Here is a 20,049-nt window from a genome sequence, read left to right on the forward strand (position 1 = left end):
AGAATGGATCAAGTCATGATTGAATGGCAGATTCAATGGACTAAATCAGTGGTTCTCAATCTTTTTCTTTCCACTCTCATACCACTTTAAGTATTCCCTATGCCATAGGTGCTCTGTGATTAGTAAGGGATTGCTTAAGGTGGTATGTGGGTGAAAAGAAAAAGTTTGAAAACCACTGTTTTAATCGTACCTAATTGACTTTTTTATGTGCACGGTTTCCTAACTCCAAAGGAAAAAGGCCAATGACACTTTTTCTCAAGCAAAATACTTCAGCAACAATTGGGCCTAGAGGAATGAATCTCAAACTTCCCTTCCCACCACCATAAGTCCGTGAACTACTCTTTGCAGACGATGCCGCTTTAGTTGCCCATTCAGAGCCAGCTCTTCAGCGCTTGACGTCCTGTTTTGCGGAAACTGCCAAAATGTTTGGCCTGGAAGTCAGTCTGAAGAAAACTGAGGTCCTCCATCAGCCCCCCCCCCACCCCCCACATCTCCATCGGGCACACAAAACTCAAAACGATCAACCAGTTTACCTATCTCGGCTGCACCATTTCATCGGATGCAAGGATCGACAACGAGATAGACAACAGACTCGCCAAGGCAAATAGCGCCTTTGGAAGACTACACAAAAGAGTCTGGAAAAACAACCAACTGAAAAACCTCACAAAGATAAGCGTATACAGAGCCGTTGTCATACCCACACTCCTGTCCGTCTCCGAATCATGGGTCCTCTACCGGCATCACCTACGGCTCCTAGAACGCTTCCACCAGTATTGTCTCCGCTCCATCCTCAACATTCAATGGAGCGACTTCATCCCTAACGTCGAAGTACTCGAGATGGCAGAGGCCGACAGCGTCGAGTCCACGCTGCTGAAGATCCAGCAGCGCTGGGTGGGTCACGTCTCCAGAATGGAGGACCATCGCCTTCCCAAGATTGTGTTATATGGCGAGCTCTCCACTGGCCACCGTGACAGAGGTGCACCAAAGAAGAGGTACAAGGACTGCCTAAAGAAATCTCTTGGTGCCTGCCACATTGACCATCGCCAGTGGGCTGATATCGCCTCAAACCGTACATCTTGACGCCTCACAGTTCGGCGGGCAGCAACCTCCTTTGAAGAAGACAGCAGAACAAAAGACAAAGGAGGAAAAACCCAACACCCAACCCCAACCAACCAATTTTCCCCTGCAACCGCTGCAACCGTGTCTGCCTGTCCCGCATCGGACTTGTCAGCCACAAACGAGCCTGCAGCTGAAGTGGACATTTACCCCCTCCATAAATCTTCGTCCGCGAAGCCAAGCCAAAGAAGGTTAAGATCTACTGGGCTAAATAGTCTATTTCTACTCCTATGTTTAATCAAAGAATGGTTGAACACTGGGTTTAGTAAAGGTTGCAAGTCCAACGAACATCCTGGTGAAGAGTGATGGAATTTTGGTTCCATTATTCTCGAATCACATGGGCAGCTGCCAGAGATTGAGACAATTGGCTGTATTTTCTTCTGATAAAATTGAACAGATCTCTTTAATATTCCAATAAATGTCCAGTATCTACCCTTTGAAATCAGAAAAGTGGCCTAACAGTTTCACATGAACTTGCTCATCAATGTTTATTCTCAGTTCGCAGACTTAAGGAGAGAGAGATTGGCCTTAATATCATAGCATCACTCATGGCTTGGAATAAAATTGAATTTAAAGAGAATCAAGGGGAAAATTCCCTGCTGGATAAAGTTTTTCCTCATGCTAAGAAGGAAATAATTAATGGATGCCCCTAGGGCTTCCCCAGAACAGACTTAGAGTTATGTCCAATTCCATCAACAGCATCTCTCCTCCCATTATTAGATGCAGAAATATTCACTGTTCACTGCAGAGGGCATGACTCCTTGGAAAACAATGAGATATGGAAATGTTTTATTTTTTTCTTTCCCACAACTGGCTACCCAAATACTTGTTTCTGGCCAAGCAGTGATTTACTTCCAATTTTTCCAAATCTAACATACTAAATTCAGTGTTCACTGTATGGTATCCTCTACATTAGAGAATCCAAACATAGATTTTCTGTTCACAGAGGCAACCATAGCTTCCTGTTTCTGCCATTTTAACTCTTCATTCCACTCTGATCTGTTTCTCTATAGCCTCCAGCACTGTACTAATAAGGCCTAATGAATGCTTGAGGAACAACATCTGAGCTTCCATCTGGGCATGTTGCAATCTTCTGCATGAATGTTATTTTTTTTAACAATTTCAGGCATTTATTTTTTTCTGTCTGTAGCAGAAGCTATCATTTCTGTTGTAAATCATCCTTCTGTGATATTAGCTCTTTTTTTTCTCTCTGTATTAGCACAGTCTGATCTGCTTAGCTTCACTAGCAACACCACTCATCTGTTGACATTCTCAATTGCAACCTGACGCCATTAATCCATCAACCTGGATAACCTCTGTACTTTATCCCCATTGTAACCCTGCCCTCACCCAATCACAGGTACTCCCAATACCTTATCCATACCTTCCTTCTTTGAAGCTTAAAATTAATTTTCTTTTCAGCAGTCCTGGTAAAAATGTATTTAACTTGAAACAACCACCTTAGTTTTGTTTTGAAAATAGTATGAAGCATCAAGTTATATTTGGCCCACAGAAATGTTTAGGAATCATCTTCATCTACCTCTTAAAGATGTTCACTTATAGAAACACAACTAGGCTAGCGCAATTCAGGATAAAGCAGTTTTATTTGCACTTCATATACCATCTTAAACATTCATTTAATCTATCACTGACATAGAATACTTACGATAGAAACCATCTATGAGAGGTCCTGCAACAACTCAGCAAAGCTTGCTCAACAGCACTCGCCACCTCTACCGGTGAGAAAGACAAGGGCTGCAGAGAATTGGATCAGAGGTCAATTCAAAGGAGCATAAAAGTGGCAGAGAGAATCACTGGAGTCTCCCTCCCCCTCATTGGCATGATCTACCAGGATTGTTATCTAAAGCGGGTGCACAAAATCATTGAAGAACCTTTCCACCGGGTACACGCATCTTTCAGCTGGTCCCATCGGGAAAGAGATACAGGAACATCAGAGCCAGCACCACCAACCTGAGGAACAGCTTCTTCCCATGGGTAGTGAGGATGCTGAACAGCCAAAGGGATTGTTCACACTAACCATCCGGGACTCTCATATTTATTGAACAACATTTATTTATTTGTATAAATGAGTACTTGTCCTCCATATGTATAGTTTCTCTGTATGAGTGTCGTGTCTGGTTATGTATCTGCATGCTTTGCACTGAGGACTGGAGGACGCTGTTTTGCTGGGTTGTACAATCACAAAGATAAGCGTATACAGAGCCGTTGTCATACCCACACTCCTGTTCGGCTCCGAATCATGGGTCCTCTACCGGCACCACCTACGGCTCCTAGAACGCTTCCACCAGCGTTGTCTCCGCTCCATCCTCAACATCCATTGGAGCGCTCACACCCCTAACGTCGAGGTACTCGAGATGGCAGAGGTCGACAGCATCGAGTCCACGCTGCTGAAGATCCAGCTGCGCTGGATGGGTCACGTCTCCAGAATGGAGGACCATCGCCTTCCCAAGATCGTATTATATGGCGAGCTCTCCACTGGCCACCGTGACAGAGGTGCACCAAAGAAAAGGTACAAGGACTGCCTAAAGAAATCTCTTGGTGCCTGCCACATTGACCACCGCCAGTGGGCTGATAACGCCTCAAACCGTGCATCTTGGAGCCTCACAGTTTGGCGGGCAGCAGCCTCCTTTGAAGAAGACCGCAGAGCCCACCTCACTGACAAAAGGCAAAGGAGGAAAAACCCAACACCCAACCCCAACCAACCAATTTTCCCTTGCAACCGCTGCAATCGTGTCTGCCTGTCCCGCATCGGACTGGTCAGCCACAAACGAGCCTGCAGCTGACGTGGACTTTTTACCCCCTCCATAAATCTTCGTCCGCGAAGCCAAGCCAAAGAGAAGACAATCAGATAAATAAAAACACCAGCAATTTTAAACTCACCTCATATTTAAGTCAGGTTGGAAATAGCTCATCTTCCCTTCATAATTATTGGGTTATAGCAGTGTGCCACAATGAGCAATGGAGATTGGCTGTGTGAACCGGCCCCAGCAGTTGCAAACAGGAAAGCAACCGACAGCATCTGGCGAAATTTTAGATATGGGGCAAGACTTGCATCGGAAGCCCACGTCACTTCTGCCCCGTCAGACACGGGGATTAAAGGGAAAGGGCGCGGGTGTTTGAAACACGGGTTTTAGTTTTGAGTAAAGGAGTTCACACTGAGACATTGCTGGATGTGGCTCATTTCTTCCACACTTCTCGCTCAACACAGCCAACCTCCATTTGTCGTTGTGGCACACAGCAATATTGGTGACCCCAAAAGTTCAAAAGTGTTTAAACCCAAAAGAATAATAAGAGATGCTTACACAGTTTCCCTTTGTGGATCCATGAAGTCCTCATTGGATAGGAGGAGGTGGATATCTTCAGGCATTTGTTCTAGAAAGATTTCTTCAAAAAGCAGACATTGTCTATGGCCAGCATATCACTCATCAACACAGACAGTGCCTGGTCACCCAGACTGTCCATATAGAGTAAACATGTGGCCCATTCACAGCATGATAGGCCGAATATCTCTAACAACAGGACCTTAAGTGCTTCATACCTGTCGTTTTCTGGAGGCTGCTGTAGAAAATGGACTATTCGGCCCACTGTTTCTTGGTCGAGTGCAGTTACTATGTAGTAATATTTGGTTTCATCTGCAAGAATATTCCTGACCTGGAATTGGGCCTCTGCCTGCTGAAGGATCCAGAATACTGGTAGCTTCAGGGTCTGAACACTATTGTTCACTGCATCCCCTTCCCCAAACATTAATCCAGGTAAAGGCAGAAATTTAGCACCATGTTCTCAAGGTCAATGTCTTAGCCCTGCCAACAATGTTTATGTCTCATAGATGAACATGAAAAAGATATTGCACATTAATTTTAAATTTCCCGTAAACATTAATCACCTTAAATCTATGCTGGCTCTCAAGTCATTCTCCTAAATCCTATTACCCCTATTAATGGTGTTGACATTGAATCTCCATTTCTAGTAATAAGGGCTTCAGTACCAGAGGTTTTTCAGCCTCTATAAATCTGAATTAATATTTTGGCTTTCTTATGTATTTAATATCACATTCCACTTTGAAGCCCAAAAGTGATATTAAACAATATACCCAGCCTTCTTTTAAAGCACCTTGTAATAAATTTCTCCTTGCTCATTTTTGATTTTTTAAAAATTCTTTTAGAGGTAAGTGGTTTATCAGATCTACTCAGAAACTCGCATTCTGACAGCCTACAAAACCTTCTTGATAAATCTGGGTCAACTCTAGAAATGTTTAATATTTACAGGGTTTTACAATACTTACAAAGAGAAAAAAAAGATAAAGTGCAAAAATAAGAGACCTTAAATGAGTCCCTGATTGAGTTTATTGTTGAGGAGTCTGATGGTGGAGGGGGAGCAGCTTTTCCTGAACCTGGTGGTTCAAGTCTTGTGACACCTATACCTTTTTCCTCATGGTAAAAGTGAGAACGGAGTATGTGTGCTGGTTGATGTGGATCTTTGATGGTTGCTGATGCTCTCCTATGGAGCGTTCCCTGTAGATACTCTCAGTGGTGAGGAGGCCTGTGAAGCCAGGTTGCATCCACTACATTTTAACAGGGCTTTATGCTGAGGGGTATTGGTGTCCTCGTACCAGACTGTGATGCAGCCGGACAGCACATTCTCCACCACACATCTGTAATGTGACAACCAAAATGCACCCAATACTCCAAATGTGGCCTGACCAAAGTTTTATACACCCGCCACATGACTTGTCAATTTTTATACACAATGCCCTGACTGATGCAAGCATATCAGGTTTCACATCTTTCCACCTGACAAAGCTGCCAGCCTCTTAATTTACACGTGGAGTGTTCCATGTTCTTTCTCCATATGAGCACGAACTGCATCTTCCTTTATCTTCTTGGTTGTAATTTTATTTCACAATTTATGTTCCGTTATTGCACTAAGTCAGCTTTCTAAAAATAAATTAAGATATTCATCTTACCATGACTATTACTGATAAGGATACTATTTTCTCTCTGCAACTTTCAATTTTCAATGACTTAAAATCCTTGAAGCTGCCACATCCAAAATAATTTAGTGGTCATTTCTTGGAATACATTTTAAATTTGCAAGATATTTATCAACAAAAATTTTCCTTTTATCTAATTCTCTTACCAATTTCATAAGCCATCATCTGTATCTCTCTGTTGCACTGACATTTTGTAATGATTACCTATTAAATTATTTTCTTTGATGCCACAGATTTCTAGCTCGATTGATTCCTTTCATCTAAGGTGAAATTGATGCTTTTGATTTCTTTCAGATCAGTCTTCATTGTTAATACAAACCCTTTCCTATTCCAGTATTTAATTCTCTTATAAATATTTAAAATGTCATCATGTAAAATATCTATCAACCATGCCTCCAATCAGTCAAATATATATATTCCCATTTTATATGCAGCCTTAAATTTCTGGCATTTCATTTCCAGGATTGTTTAATATGAACCAGTACCTGGAACTTAAAGATATGTAAGTGGCAGAAGCGCAGTTAGTGTAGTGGTTACCACAACGTTATTACAGCGCCAGGAACCTGGATTTGAATCCGGCACTATCTGAACAGAGTTTGTATCTTCTTCCCATGTCTGTGTGGGTTTCCTCCAAGTCCTCTGGTTTCCACCCACATTTCAAAGACATACAGGATTAGTGGGTTAATTGGGTGTATTAGGGCTATTACGAGTCCAGAGGACCCCAAAACTCAACAGCGATAGCTATGCACCACCACAAAGGGTAACTTAAACAGAAGTTGCTTTTAGTTATCTTTGAACATGAAAGTACAATCAAACTTTAATTTATCTCTATTGACTCACTTAACCTCCTTCTAATTCTAAGCGCATGTGTCTGTAAGTTCAGCAAAGTTCTTTGGTTCACAGTCCAATCTCACTGGTTGCAGGCAATGCTTTATACTGTGCACAGAAGTTAACATTAATAAAGTTCACCAGGCTTTGGTGCTTAACAAGTAAATGGTTACCACTCAGAGGGGTTCTTGTTGGTTTCCAGAGAGAGATTTTTTTCTTGTTCCAGGACATCCACAACTGATTCCCTTTTGATCAGCCACTCCGGTGCCTTAATTACAAAACTTGCCCCCTTCAGGGTTCTCCAGATGATAACCTCTTTCTTTCATGTCACCACAGAATTCCTTTCTGTTTCTCCTATTCCAAGGGAAACACCGGACAGCCAGTCCTCTGCTTTGACCAGGCTGTATTCCAAAGCTTGCCACCTTGTCCCTCTGGAACCGATGTATGTTTCTCCTCTCTCTCACTCCCTCCAACTCTCAGAGTAAAGCCAGTTTTTTCTCCTCTCTGCCTGCAGAGATCACCTGACCTTCCAGACAGTAAATTCTGTTTTTCAGACAAAGCTGCCACTGCCTGTTGTTACATTTGTTGCCTTTTGCAAATGACAGTCCATCATGAGTCTGAGCTCCTGCAAAAATTCTATGTTTTAAAGTGTTTGTGTGTGACTTGCTCTAACACACCTTTCCCAATTTATCTCGCAAACACCTCTATATACTCTGTCACAGGGCAGTGCGGACTCATGGGCTAGAAAGGCCTGTTATTGTGCTCTATCTCTAAAAAATTTTTTTTAAATAACAATCTGCCAGAAGACTGGGAAAATAAAGGAAAGACAGCAACAAGGTCCTTTGATATTTCTAATAAAGTTCTGAGAAAAACAATGAAAAAGTTACACCCAATATATGTGCAATGTTATTTGAGTTCAGTCATTGCATGAAAGGGCTATAATACGAAAAGCATTTAACAGCTCTTGGTCTGTATTTGCTAGAATTTAGGAGAATGGTGGAGGGGGGGGGGTGGCATCTAATTGAAATATTTTGAATGTTGAAAGGCACGGACAGAATAGGTGTTGAGAGGTTGCTCCCATGGTGGAAGAGTCTAGGACAAGCGGGCACAGCTTCAGGATTGAAGGGTGTCCACTTAGAGCAGAAATGCATAGGAGTTTCTTCAGCTTGGTTGGGGGGAGGGGGTGAAATCTGTGGAATTTGTTGCCACAATCAGTTTTGGAGGTCAGATTTAAGGGTGTATTTAAGAGATAGGTTCTCAATTAGCCAGGGCATCAAAGGTTATGGGGAGAATACTGGGCAGTGGGGCTGAGTGGGAAAATGGATCAGCTCATGATTAACCAGCAGAGCAAACTCACTGGGGTGAAGAGCCTACTTCTTCTCCTATGGCATGAACTCAAAATATAGGTCCAATATGAATGACATTTTCTTGTATCTGCCAGAATATCAAAGGTTATTTGAATGTAGTACTCTATTCTATTTTAGAAATGCCTCTCATTCTTTAGATGAATGAATGATTAATTGTCCATACTTACTGAAAGTGCCAATGTGGGCATTTTCCTCCTCTCAATGCTTCCAAACAACAGGAAATGAAATGAAACTTAATAGGTCGGAGCTTGACCGGGGGTGGGGGGAAGTTACACATCAAACTTCACTACATTTGGCATGTGTTCCATTGCTGGAAACCCCATGGAGCTTGGCTGTGGTTTCCCAATATCTGCACCAAGTTGAATTCAGTGAAGGATCTGAGATTCTCACTCATTTCAAAAGTGATTCTTGACACGAAGAATAAGCAGCAGTAATTTTTTAATTAGGTTGATGTAATTGTTTCAACTCAATGTAATTCGATTTTTAAAAATTTTTTAAACATTTCAATTTTTACACTGTGAGCAGCATTCAAACATGTCAGAGAAAATTGAAAACTGATACATTCAATCCAGCTTTGCATCGTGTCAGGTCTCTGATGTAAGGGGAGGTTGGACAAACTCAAATGGTTTTCTCTGAAGGCTGAGGGGTGTGTATAAAATTATGAGAGGCATGGATGGAGTAGATAGTCAGCCTTTTTCCCAAGGTGGAAATATCAAATATGAGAGGGTGTAGGATTAATTAATGTGAGGGGGAAATATTTAAAGGAGACATGCAGGACAGGTTTTGTTTAGAGTGGTGGGAACACCCTGCCAGGATAGGTGCTGGAAGCAGATAGCAGGGTTCAGGAGGTGTTTAGACAGACAGGGAATAGAGGGAAATGGACCATGAGCCAGTGGATCAGTTAGATTGGCACCATGGTTGGTATGGACATGGCGAGCAAAAGAGCCGGTTCTTATGCTATAATATTCTATGATATAGGGTTGTTTGAGGGAAGACATGACCTAATATCTGCTGCCTGGCCCAAAGATGTAGTTTCCACTCCTGAATCCAATGAGTTCAGATGGTTTGCAACTGTGGATGGCATTTCCAAGCAGAGCCTCAGATTCAGCAAGATTCAACTCATGTTAATATCATACTTCTTAAGCAACTAAATCAGTCTAATTATCCTATGTCACCATGAGTCTTTCGTATATTGTGAATTCAATTAAGAATAACTGCACCAATGCACTTCCCTCAATGTCTACATAAGAACATAAGAAATAGGAACAGGACTAGGCCGTCTGGCCCATCGAGCCTGCTCCGCCATTTAATGGGATCATGGCTGATCTGATGATAGATTCAGATCTATCTGCCTGTCTTTTCCCCATATCCCTTAATTCACCTACTATGCAAAAATCTATTCAACGTCTTAAATATTTTTACTGTGGTAGCTTCCACTGCTTCAATGGCCTGTGAATTCCATAGATTCATCATCCTCTGGAAAAAGTAGTTCTTCCTCATCTCCATCCTAAATCTACTATCCTTAATCTTCAGACTGTGTCCTCTTGATCTAGTCTCCACCAATGGAAATAACTTATTTATCTCAATCTTATCTATGCCTTTCATATTTTTATACATTTCTACAAGATCCCCTCTCCATCTTCTAAATTCCAGTGCGTACAGACCCAGATGACTCAATCTCTCCTCAAAGGCTAACCCCCTCATCTCTGAAATCAATGTGGTGAACCTCCTTTGCACTGCCTCCAAAGGCAGTACATCCTTCCTCAAGTAAGGAGACCAGAACTGCATTCAATACTCCAGATGCAGCCTTACCAGTACACTGAACAGTTGCAACACAAGGTCCCTGCTTCTAAATTCAAACCTTCTAGCAATGAAGACCAACAGTCCATTTGCCTTCTTGATAGCCTGCTGCATCCGTCTAGGTGGTTTTCAGAAAGGCAGAAAACTGCCATGAATGAATCTGATTTATCTTTTGTGTTAAAATGCTGAAAAACAGTTTAACTATTGGCATGATTAATCTTGTTACTTTGTTTTCTACGAATTTTTAAAATCCAAAATTGTACCAAAAATTGGTGACTGTTTTGTGATACTTGTAAGGCTGTATCTTGTTACATGTGACAATGAACTAAACTAAATTGTTGAGACACACCAGAGACTACATGTGCTGAAATCCAGATCAATACATAAATTGCCGGAAGAGCTCAGTGGGTCGAGCAGCCACAGTTTGATGTTTTGGGCTGTCTTGGTGAAGGGTTTCGACCCAAAACATTGACAATTTGATTTTAAACTGCGGAATCTGTTTGATCTGCCGAGTTCTTCCAGCAGGTTTTATTTTATACTAAATTCTTGATCATTCTACTTTTCAATATCTATTGTCAACAATTAATTCCTATTTCATATTTGCTAGTTATTCTCCACCCACTAATGGGCACAATGTCTAATGCAGGAGTCATTCCTGGAATATTTTGGAAAAATCCTTTAAAACCAATGGGGGCTTGGGGATGGCCTAATCCTCCGTAACACAAGAATGAAGAACAGAACATCAGGAAAATGCTATTCATGATCTCAAACATCTATTGTATATTATGTCACTATCGACGATTAAGGCAGTTCAAAGTTGATTATGAATTCCATGCACAGTTATGAGAACCTTCAAGGCGGATTCATGTCAAGGTACTTTGAGTTATGAAGTGCCCTCTGCTCTGTATTCATTTGAAATGGTGACATCAAAAGGCCACAATTACACAAATTCACATCAATGACAGATTCTCTTTCTCTGCAAAAGGCCAGCCTATTGTGTAGGGCATTTTACAGTGTGGCCTCCAGTGCTCAATGAGGCTGGGCCTTCATCCAGAAAATCTGTTTTAAACCAGAAATACTGAAGGGAGCCAACAACAATGGTGCATTTTCATCTTGGCTTTTTTTTTAAATCTTCCTTTGCTTCGCACATAACATGCCTTCACAAAATTAGTATCTCCGTAGAACATTTCTTTGGCTTGGCTTTGCAGACGAAGATTTACGGAGGGGTACGTCCACGTCTGCTGCAGGCTCATTGGTGACTGACAAGTCCGATGCGGGACAGGCAGGGACGGTTGCAAGGGAACATTACACAGAACACTACAACACAGAAAACAGGCCCTTCTAGAATGTACTAAACTAATATTTTCCCTCGTCCCACTTCGCTCTTTCCTGGACCTCAGACCTGAGCAGTCACCTTCCACCACCACCCTTCTCCACCTGGCAGAACTTGCCCTCACCCTTATTTTTTTTTCTTCAACTCATCCCACTACCTCCAAATTAAAGGAGTAGCCATGGGTCCCAGCTACGCCTGCCTGCCTGCCTGTGAGTTTTGTGGAGCAAGACCCCCCCCACAACTCTTCCTCTGGTACATCAGCAATTACATCGGGGTGGCCTCATGTACCCGCAATGAGCTTGTCAATTTCGTGGCCAATTTCCACCCTGACCTCAAACTCACCTGGTCCATCTCTGATCACACTCTCCTTTTTCTGGATCTCTCTGTCTCCATCTCAGGAGTCAGTGAAAATATATATGATTATTATCTAAAGATTATGTGCCAATTTTCTGAAGTTTATTTTTATTATTGATATTGAAAGACACCAATGATTGATCATTTTATTTATGTAACTAAACCAGGTCATAGGTTTTAATTCATTTAAATAGCAGTAAATTTCATGAATATGATTTTTGTGATAACCTTGTTTATTAGCACAGCTGGAATATAATACAGTAGTCAAAATTAATTAGGTGAATCCAAAAGCTGTTGCAAAATTGATGAAATAATTTTGATTTAACAACAGTCAAAAGTAGATCAAGGGCAAAATGCCCTCTTAAAATACATTTCTAGATGGAATCTAAATCATGTCAAGTGAGAAAATGCAACCTTATTCGTCTGAATTTGTTTCCAAACCATTGTGCACATTGCAATAACATTTTATCATCCATTGTGCATTTTATATTTTCATTGCTCTTTCATCCTAAATATTCTTTGCTTTCCATGAACTTTAACCCTGAGTATTTCTGTGATTAATGTGATTTAAAATCAAGTTCAATGCTTAATGATCCTGTTGTGATGTTTTGCACCCCCATTAATTACTTGATCCACTTTCAGAACTGCATACTATTATAATCCTTCAGCTCTCTCAATCTCTAAACTATTGTAAATCCAAATTTTAGCATGGCTATCATAGAAATTAGCGTAACGCTGTTGCAGTGCCAGCGACTGGGGCTTGAATCCTGCGCTGTCTGAAAGTTCTCCCCATGCCCGTGTGGGTTTCTCCAGGTGCTTCAGCTTCCTCCCATCCTTCAAAAACATACTCGTGTTGTAGGTCAATTGGCTGTAATTGGGCCTCATGGGCTGAAAAAAGGCTGTTACCATGCCTTATGTCTAAATCTGTCCGATGTCTAAATGGACAAAATCAGTTTTGACCCCACCTAATCAATCTCAATGGCGATGTGACATCATGTTATGTTTAAACTTAGAGGAGATTAAATGCTCAATTGCTGATTTGAATTGAAATTTTCAAACACTGCGTGGACCCTTTTTGAATTACTTTTATAATTTTGATTTGTTATGAAGGTAGAAATGTTGATGAATAAGGTAATTTATCACTCCTAAGAATTCTGTCTTTTTATTTTGGCCAAACAGCTTCTTTCTTGGTAAAGGGTTTAGATTTTCCTTTTTTTAAAAAAATAATAAAATAATATATCAATTATTGATTATAATGTGAAGTACTTTGGATGAAGTGATAGGATTTAAGTGTAATGTATCCTTTTGAATTTTAACATATATCCATATGTATTCTGTATTTTTGGATGTGAAATTTCAATATTAATAAAAGTATTGAAAAATAAACAAAAGTTTTGGCATCTTACAGTATTTTGATGAATCAATTGATTGGGTTCTTCATTAGCTGATACACATAGCCTTGCAATGTTTCCTAATTCCACTAAGTAACTCGAAACTCCCTGTAAATTCTTGGACCACACAAAAAGTGTTTAGATTCTACGAGTTAAATACACTTCTACTACACAAGGTATTTTTGCGAAGGCAGCATTTGATGGACTGCCATCAGTAAAGTTGGTCAAAGTGAAAGAAAGATGGCTGTGATTGTGATAATGCAAGTTTTAAAATGTTGATTAGGATTGAAAGAAATTAACTGCATTTCATTCTTTTGTTTTCAATACAAGGCAGTTAGGGCTGATAAGGCAGCAGGGTTAGCACAGCAGTTAGCTCAATGCTGTTACAGCACCAGCGATCAGGACCAGGTTTTGAATCCTCCACGGTCTGTAAGGAGTTTGTATGTTCTCACCGGGTCTGTGTGGGTTTCCTCTGGGGGCTCCAGTTTTCTCCCACCATTTGAAACATATTGGGGGGTTGTAGGTCAATTGGGAGTAATTGGGTGACACGGGCTCATGGGCCAAAAGGGCTCATTTCCATGCTGGATGTCTAAATTTAAATTTATAGTATTAAAATAAAATTTAAATTTATTTGGCTAAGCAGTAAAAGACTGGTAAACGACACAACCTTGATTAACTAAAAAATATGTACTTATATGGAGAAGCCTGTTCAAATGTTCTAGAAAACTGGAAGTTCTGACTGTATAAATATGTAACTTGTATGCCATAAAGCAGACACTCTTGGGGTGAGACTAGCTGCTCGTGGCAGTGCTTCTTGCTGGAACGGAGTTCTCATACTTTGCAAAGAAAATAAAATTTGTTTTTGCAGCCATATTAGTGTTTCTTTTCAAGCAACATCAGGACCACCTTAACAGTTGTTGGAGGTCCATCATCCCAGACCTCGGAAATCATTAATCAGGGCAGCTTCCCAATCTCAGCCACCTTTAGCTTTATTAATGACCATCCTTCAATCGAAATGTAATACTGGAAATGTTTGCTGATGGTTGTACAAAATTAACTACTCAAGGGATGAACAGGTCCACACCACATTATTTAGACAATATTCTGCTCTGAGATGATTAGTTGCAAAGGTCTCCACAAAGGTGCCAAGCAACAATGAAGAAGCAGCCCAAATACCCTTGACATTGAATGGCTTTACCATTACGGAGTCTAATGGGTATCTGATGCATTTGCTGAAGGTCTACTAGCCTGGTATTTAGCCTAATTAGTCAGAAACAATGCTGCGACACATGCTAGACATAACCCCTTACTTTTCTATTTCCCTTTGGTGAAATGTTGCCTTCAGAATAAAAGGGATTAAGGAAACAAGGTACATACATATTTTGAATTTAAAAAATTATGTTTGCCTCATCATGAAATAGTATGTCATTGTCATGCAATGTTAAGGTGTAGTTTGCTCTAAAGATTTATCCCGAAGGAGACAATCCAAACGACACACGAGTTTGGCACAGAGGCAGAATCAGCATTAGAAGGGATTAGGGGTGGACGGGAGGGGAAGGAGAACACAAACGGCCATTCAAGGACTCATTCAGCAGAGATAGGGTGTGGGTGCCACACGTGCCATGGATCTCCTCTGTCTGCCACGCCATCACGCTTCCCCTCCCCCTCCCTCCGGCGTTTCAGACAAATGCAGGTGTTAAAAGCACGTGGAGGCAAAGCCACGTTATTCATCTTAGTGACCCCCCCCCCCCCCACCGAAGGCGTCACCCCGTGCGGTCCACAACCATCTAAAGATGCTAGTGCTACACATGGGCTAGGGGGCACAATGACTCATTTCAGGGAGGCGTAGCCAGTGAATTCTCCCCCCCCACCATGACATCGAGCCTGCACAGAGACAACTGCTGGCATTCACCAAGTTTTATTATTCTATCGGTGTATTCGCATCCTTAAGATTAGCATGAGCCACATGTAAGAGCAAAGGGTGAAAATATATTCCTTTTTCCCACTAAAAGCAAATTGTAGCACCGTTTACACAGAGGTTAGTGCAATGTTAGTGCAATGTTATATGGCGAGCTCTCCACTGGCCACTGTGACAGAGGTGCACCAAAGAAGAGGTACAAGGACTGCCTAAAGAAATCTCTTGGTCCCTGCCACATTGACCACCGCCAGTGGGCTGATATCACCTCAAACCGTACATCTTGGCGCCTCACAGTTTGGCGGGCAGCAACCTCCTTTGAAGAAGACCGCAGAGCCCACCTCACTGTCAAAAGACAAAGGAGGAAAAACCCAACACCCAACCCCAACCCACCAATTTTCCTTGCAACCGCTGCAACCGTGTCTGCCTGTCCCGCATCGGACTTGTCAGCCACAAACGAGCCTGCAGCTGACGTGGACATTTACCCCTCCATAAATCTTCGTCCGCGAAGCCAAGCCAAAGATTGCAGCAGCAGCGACCTTGGTTCAAAGCTGGCACTGTATGTTCTCCCTGTGACCGGTGTGGATTTCCTCTGGATGTTCTGGTTTCCTCCCATGTTCCAAAGAGAGACGTGGTTAGTAGGTTAATTGGTCACATGGGTATAATTGGGTGGTGCGGGTTAGTGTGCCAGAAAGGCCTGTTACCATGCTGTATCATGAAATTAAACTTAAAAGAGCGCTCGCAACCTTAGAAGTGATGTGAAAAAGCAACCATATCTTCAAACATTTTCTACATGATCCCTTGTATCACATCTGCTGCCACATCTGATGGTATTTAATCCTGCATTAGGTGACATATGCCATATTCTTTCTTCTGACAAAAGTCTAGGATGATTAACTAAATTTTCTCTATCATTGAGAGATTAAGTTTTCTTTCTTTTATGTAATTCAATGCTTATACAGTTTGACATACTAATTTTTTCACCTGCATGCATCCAAACTGCTCTACACTGAAAGACACTGAAACTTATCTATCTTGACACTGAAATGCAGCCACTTTTTACCAGTGCTATCACTTCCAAGATAACATTAATGGCAGCACAGGTAGTGTAGCGATGAGCCCAATGCTTTTCCAGCGCCATCAAGCTGGGTTTCAATCCAGCGCTGTCTGTACACTCTCCCACATTCCAAAGACACAGAAGGTTCATTGGTTATATGCGTGTATTTGAGCAGCATGGTTTTATGGGCTACCAGGACCTCTCACCATGCTTTATTTCTAAATTAAAACTACGTGAAAAAAAATTAGCCAAGTGTAGAGCTCGTCGAAAGAATCAAAGACTTGTTGATCCAAACCAAGGCTTTTATTAGCAAAAGACAGGAGCTCTTCACAGGTGGTCGACCAGTCCGGAATGATCCGACCTGGCTAGGGACACAACCTTTTAAGGCCCAGACAATAGGCGTGGCTTAGCTCTCAGCCAATCGCTGTAAGCACAGTCTAGATACAGTAACTATATACACTATGTACACTGGTGATAGATCTGTACTATCACACCAGGCAGTTGCAAAGTAATGTTTTCTGCGATATATTGTATATGACAATCCCACTGTTCAATGTTTTGAACCATTGAACACCAGAGCACAGAAAAATAGCCCTTCGGCCTATCTAGTCTGTGCTAAGTATTATTCTGCCAGGTCCCAATGATCTGCACCCAGACTATAGCCCTCTATAAGACTCCCATCCACTTACCTATCCAATTTTTTTTCTTAAATGGCAAAATGGAGCCTGCATTCACCATTTCAGCTGGCAGCTCCTTTCACTGACTCATCACTCTTTGCATTATGCTCCCTTTAAACATTTCCATTTTCACTATTAAATGATGTACTCCCATTTTTGTCTCACCCTAAGCCCAGTGGAAAAAGCCTGCTTGCATTTCCTCGAACTTTACCCCTCATAATTTTGCATACCTTTGAATTTAGGAATACAATTCTTCCACTTACAATACAACATAGGACACAAAATATATTTCAATGTGTGAAGCAATAGCCTCTTCATGAGAGGTTACTAAAACAGTGAGAAGGCATGGGAATACGGAGGTCAATCAATAACTGCTCAATAGTCTGCCAAAGTTAGTTAACGACAATTTTGATAACTTCATATGAATTCTCCAGCATACATTTGACAAGGTTCAAATTACAATCTTCCTAATTTGTAGAAAACATCTTGTTCATTGCAATTCAGATTATTATTTGAATCAATATGCTTGATTTAGTGATTAATAATTGGTGGCAATTTTGTTGATGATATTAATACTCGCTCAGAAGTTTATTACAACTTAAAGGTCAAGTACAGTAATGATCAGAGAAGTCATCCTTCTATATCCTTTGATTGCATAAATTTATCACAACTTGTTCTCTCGAGTTCCCAGTTAATTAATTGAAAAGGGCAAAGTCTGGCAATAGCTTGTCTCTTTAGTTCCACTGCTCAGTTTATAAAAGATTTAATCAAATTTTGAATTACTGTAGTTCAAAGCTAATAGAAGTTAGTTATTTTAAGTGTGCATATTTTTGGAAATTTCTCACATTAAATCACGATAATGTAGCATTGATGCAGGCAAATCATAATTGCAGTCTACAGAATCTTTTTATACAAAAATTGAGCAATTTAAAAGTGAAGAATTATTTACTACAAAAATCCAGTAGATCCCTTATTTGGCTGAAACAGCAACATCTCAGTGAAAATAAATGTACTTACTTCAATAAGAAAAGCTTACCTTAAAAAGACGCAAAATGTTGGCCACCATTATAGATACAGAACTTGCTGAAGCACCTATAACTCCCACAACTCGTTCTGGTTTGGTAATAATTGGTGGTCCTCCACTCATGCACTTCACGTCAGTGCTGTCTTTTTCAATCAAAGCTTGCACAAATGTCAATGACTGCTCCAAGGCGTGGGTGTCCCTGGAACAAGTGTCGAGGATTCGAGCACCCAGTGTAATATTAGGAAGAAGTTCTTGATCATTGTTGATCCTGTCTAAGGCAAACAACATTGCTTCTAATCTGTGTATTCCTTTCTCTTTCTTCAGCTCTCCACAGTTAGTACCAGATCCTCCCCGTGAATGCACAGGGAAGAGTCCCCCCAGAGCTATGTCCCCATCAATTCTAATGGAATTCACATGGGGACGTGATGATGCTTTAGGTTTTCCAATTACTAGACCAATCCATTGAAAACTAAACAGAAAAAAAAGCATGGATAAACGTTCAGTCCAAAAATAGAGATCTCTTTTACATGCCATTGTTATGGAATAATTGTTTCTGACATAATACTACCAGGAAAAAAAATATTGTATTTTAGCTGCTGCGTAGTTTGGTGTCTATGCAATCATCTGGAATATGCTTTGGAAGCACCAAACGAAATGTAGAGTTTGCACATCAAGCTTATCAAAACACATGTGTGGAGTTGAAACACGTTCAGTTATTTTTCGCTGCATATTTTAGAAAGCATTGCTGAGGTTTGTAGTTTTATTTTAAATTTCCACTTGCCAAGTGTACTGTTTATTGTAGCTCTCCTAGTTCCTTGTTGTATTTCTGTTTTGCATCTGTTGGTAGAAATTCTCCTGAGATATAAGATCTAGTTGTACGCTTCCTGAACAAAGCTGGTTAGCCCTTTCGATCCCACTGAAATCTATCCAAAAGGGCCAGAAATAGGACGTGCTGTCATCAGTTATCAGGTTCAAAGGTTTAACAAGATGCATGGAATTCCTGAGAAAGAGAGAGAAATAAGAGTAAAATATTTTAGGAAACAAAACAGTTCAACCACGCCAATGCTCTTTTCCATGATAATATGAAATTGAAAGTTTGCATGGAAAAGGTCTTCTCTGTTATTACTTTTATATTCAATTACATTAAAGAACTATACTGAATAATATAAAAAAGCATTCATACAAGACCACAAGATACAGGAGCAGAAATAGGCCATTTGACCCATTGAGTCAGTTTGGCCATTCCATCACGAACTGATCCACTCTCCCACTCACCGTACTCCCCATGACCTGTGATATCCTAACTATTCAGATACCTATCATTCTCTGCCTTAAATGCCCCAGTGTCCTAACCTCCACACCCACCTGTGATAGCAAATTCCAGAGGTTTACCATTTGCAGGCTAAAGAAGTTCTTCTGGATCTTTGTTTAAAAAGAGTGCCTTTCATCCTGAAGTTGTCCCCTCTTGTCCTAGACTCCCCTACTATGGAAAATAACTTTGCCACATCTACTCTGTCCTGGACTTTCAACATTCAAAATATTTCTCTGAGGTTCCCCCCCACCCCTATTCTTCTAAACTTCAAGAAGTGTGGTCTAAGGGCCGTCAAATGTTTCAAATCCCCACATTCCAGGAATTGCTTATTCTTGAATTGCAATTTATGCTGAGATCTATTCTAAAGTAAGGAAGAATTTAAGAGGAGGAATTAAGAGCAACTGCATGTAATTGAAGTGATTATCACATTTTCCATGTTTATGATACTCATTAAATTCACATCTGAAATTATTTTTTTATATTTAGCACAGAAACAACATATTCAACAATTTGCTTCTCCTTCTTAAAACCAGCAATAATCAATTCCATTCTTTTAACCACTGAACGATTAACCTATACTTTTTAAATCATATCTTTTGAACTGTGAAATTGTTTTTCACAATTAATATTATCATACACCTTCAGCATTGGAATAATTACACATGAAAATACCTGAAACAGATTTAATGAGGCTCACAAATTTGCAATGAAACTGCAATTTCAGTATCCCGGTGTTACAGAAAATTGCATCTCGAGACAACCATTTGTATCATGATTTTCTATCAGATCCCATGTTATCAGTAGAGATGCATTCCTATGGTATGTTTTCTGTCATATTAAGACATTTTATTGACGATGACAAAG

At 40.7% G+C, this 20,049-nt stretch overlaps 1 protein-coding gene across 3 annotated transcripts in view; it reads right to left on the reverse strand.

Moving 5' to 3' along the window:
• The window catches only part of LOC138765048 (metabotropic glutamate receptor 4-like), a 972,526-nt gene that overhangs the window by 847,864 nt on the left and 104,613 nt on the right, over positions 1–20,049 (reverse strand). For all 3 annotated transcript variants that reach the window (XM_069941699.1, XM_069941700.1, XM_069941701.1), the window contains exon 2: positions 17,886–18,873. In XM_069941699.1, coding sequence (XP_069797800.1) covers positions 17,886–18,407 — 522 coding nt within the window. In that variant the 5' untranslated portion in view covers positions 18,408–18,873. The remainder of the gene's footprint in view (positions 1–17,885; positions 18,874–20,049) is intronic.

The sequence above is a fragment of the Narcine bancroftii genome, chromosome 5 (assembly GCF_036971445.1).
Source record: "Narcine bancroftii isolate sNarBan1 chromosome 5, sNarBan1.hap1, whole genome shotgun sequence".
Lineage (NCBI taxonomy): Eukaryota > Metazoa > Chordata > Chondrichthyes > Torpediniformes > Narcinidae > Narcine > Narcine bancroftii.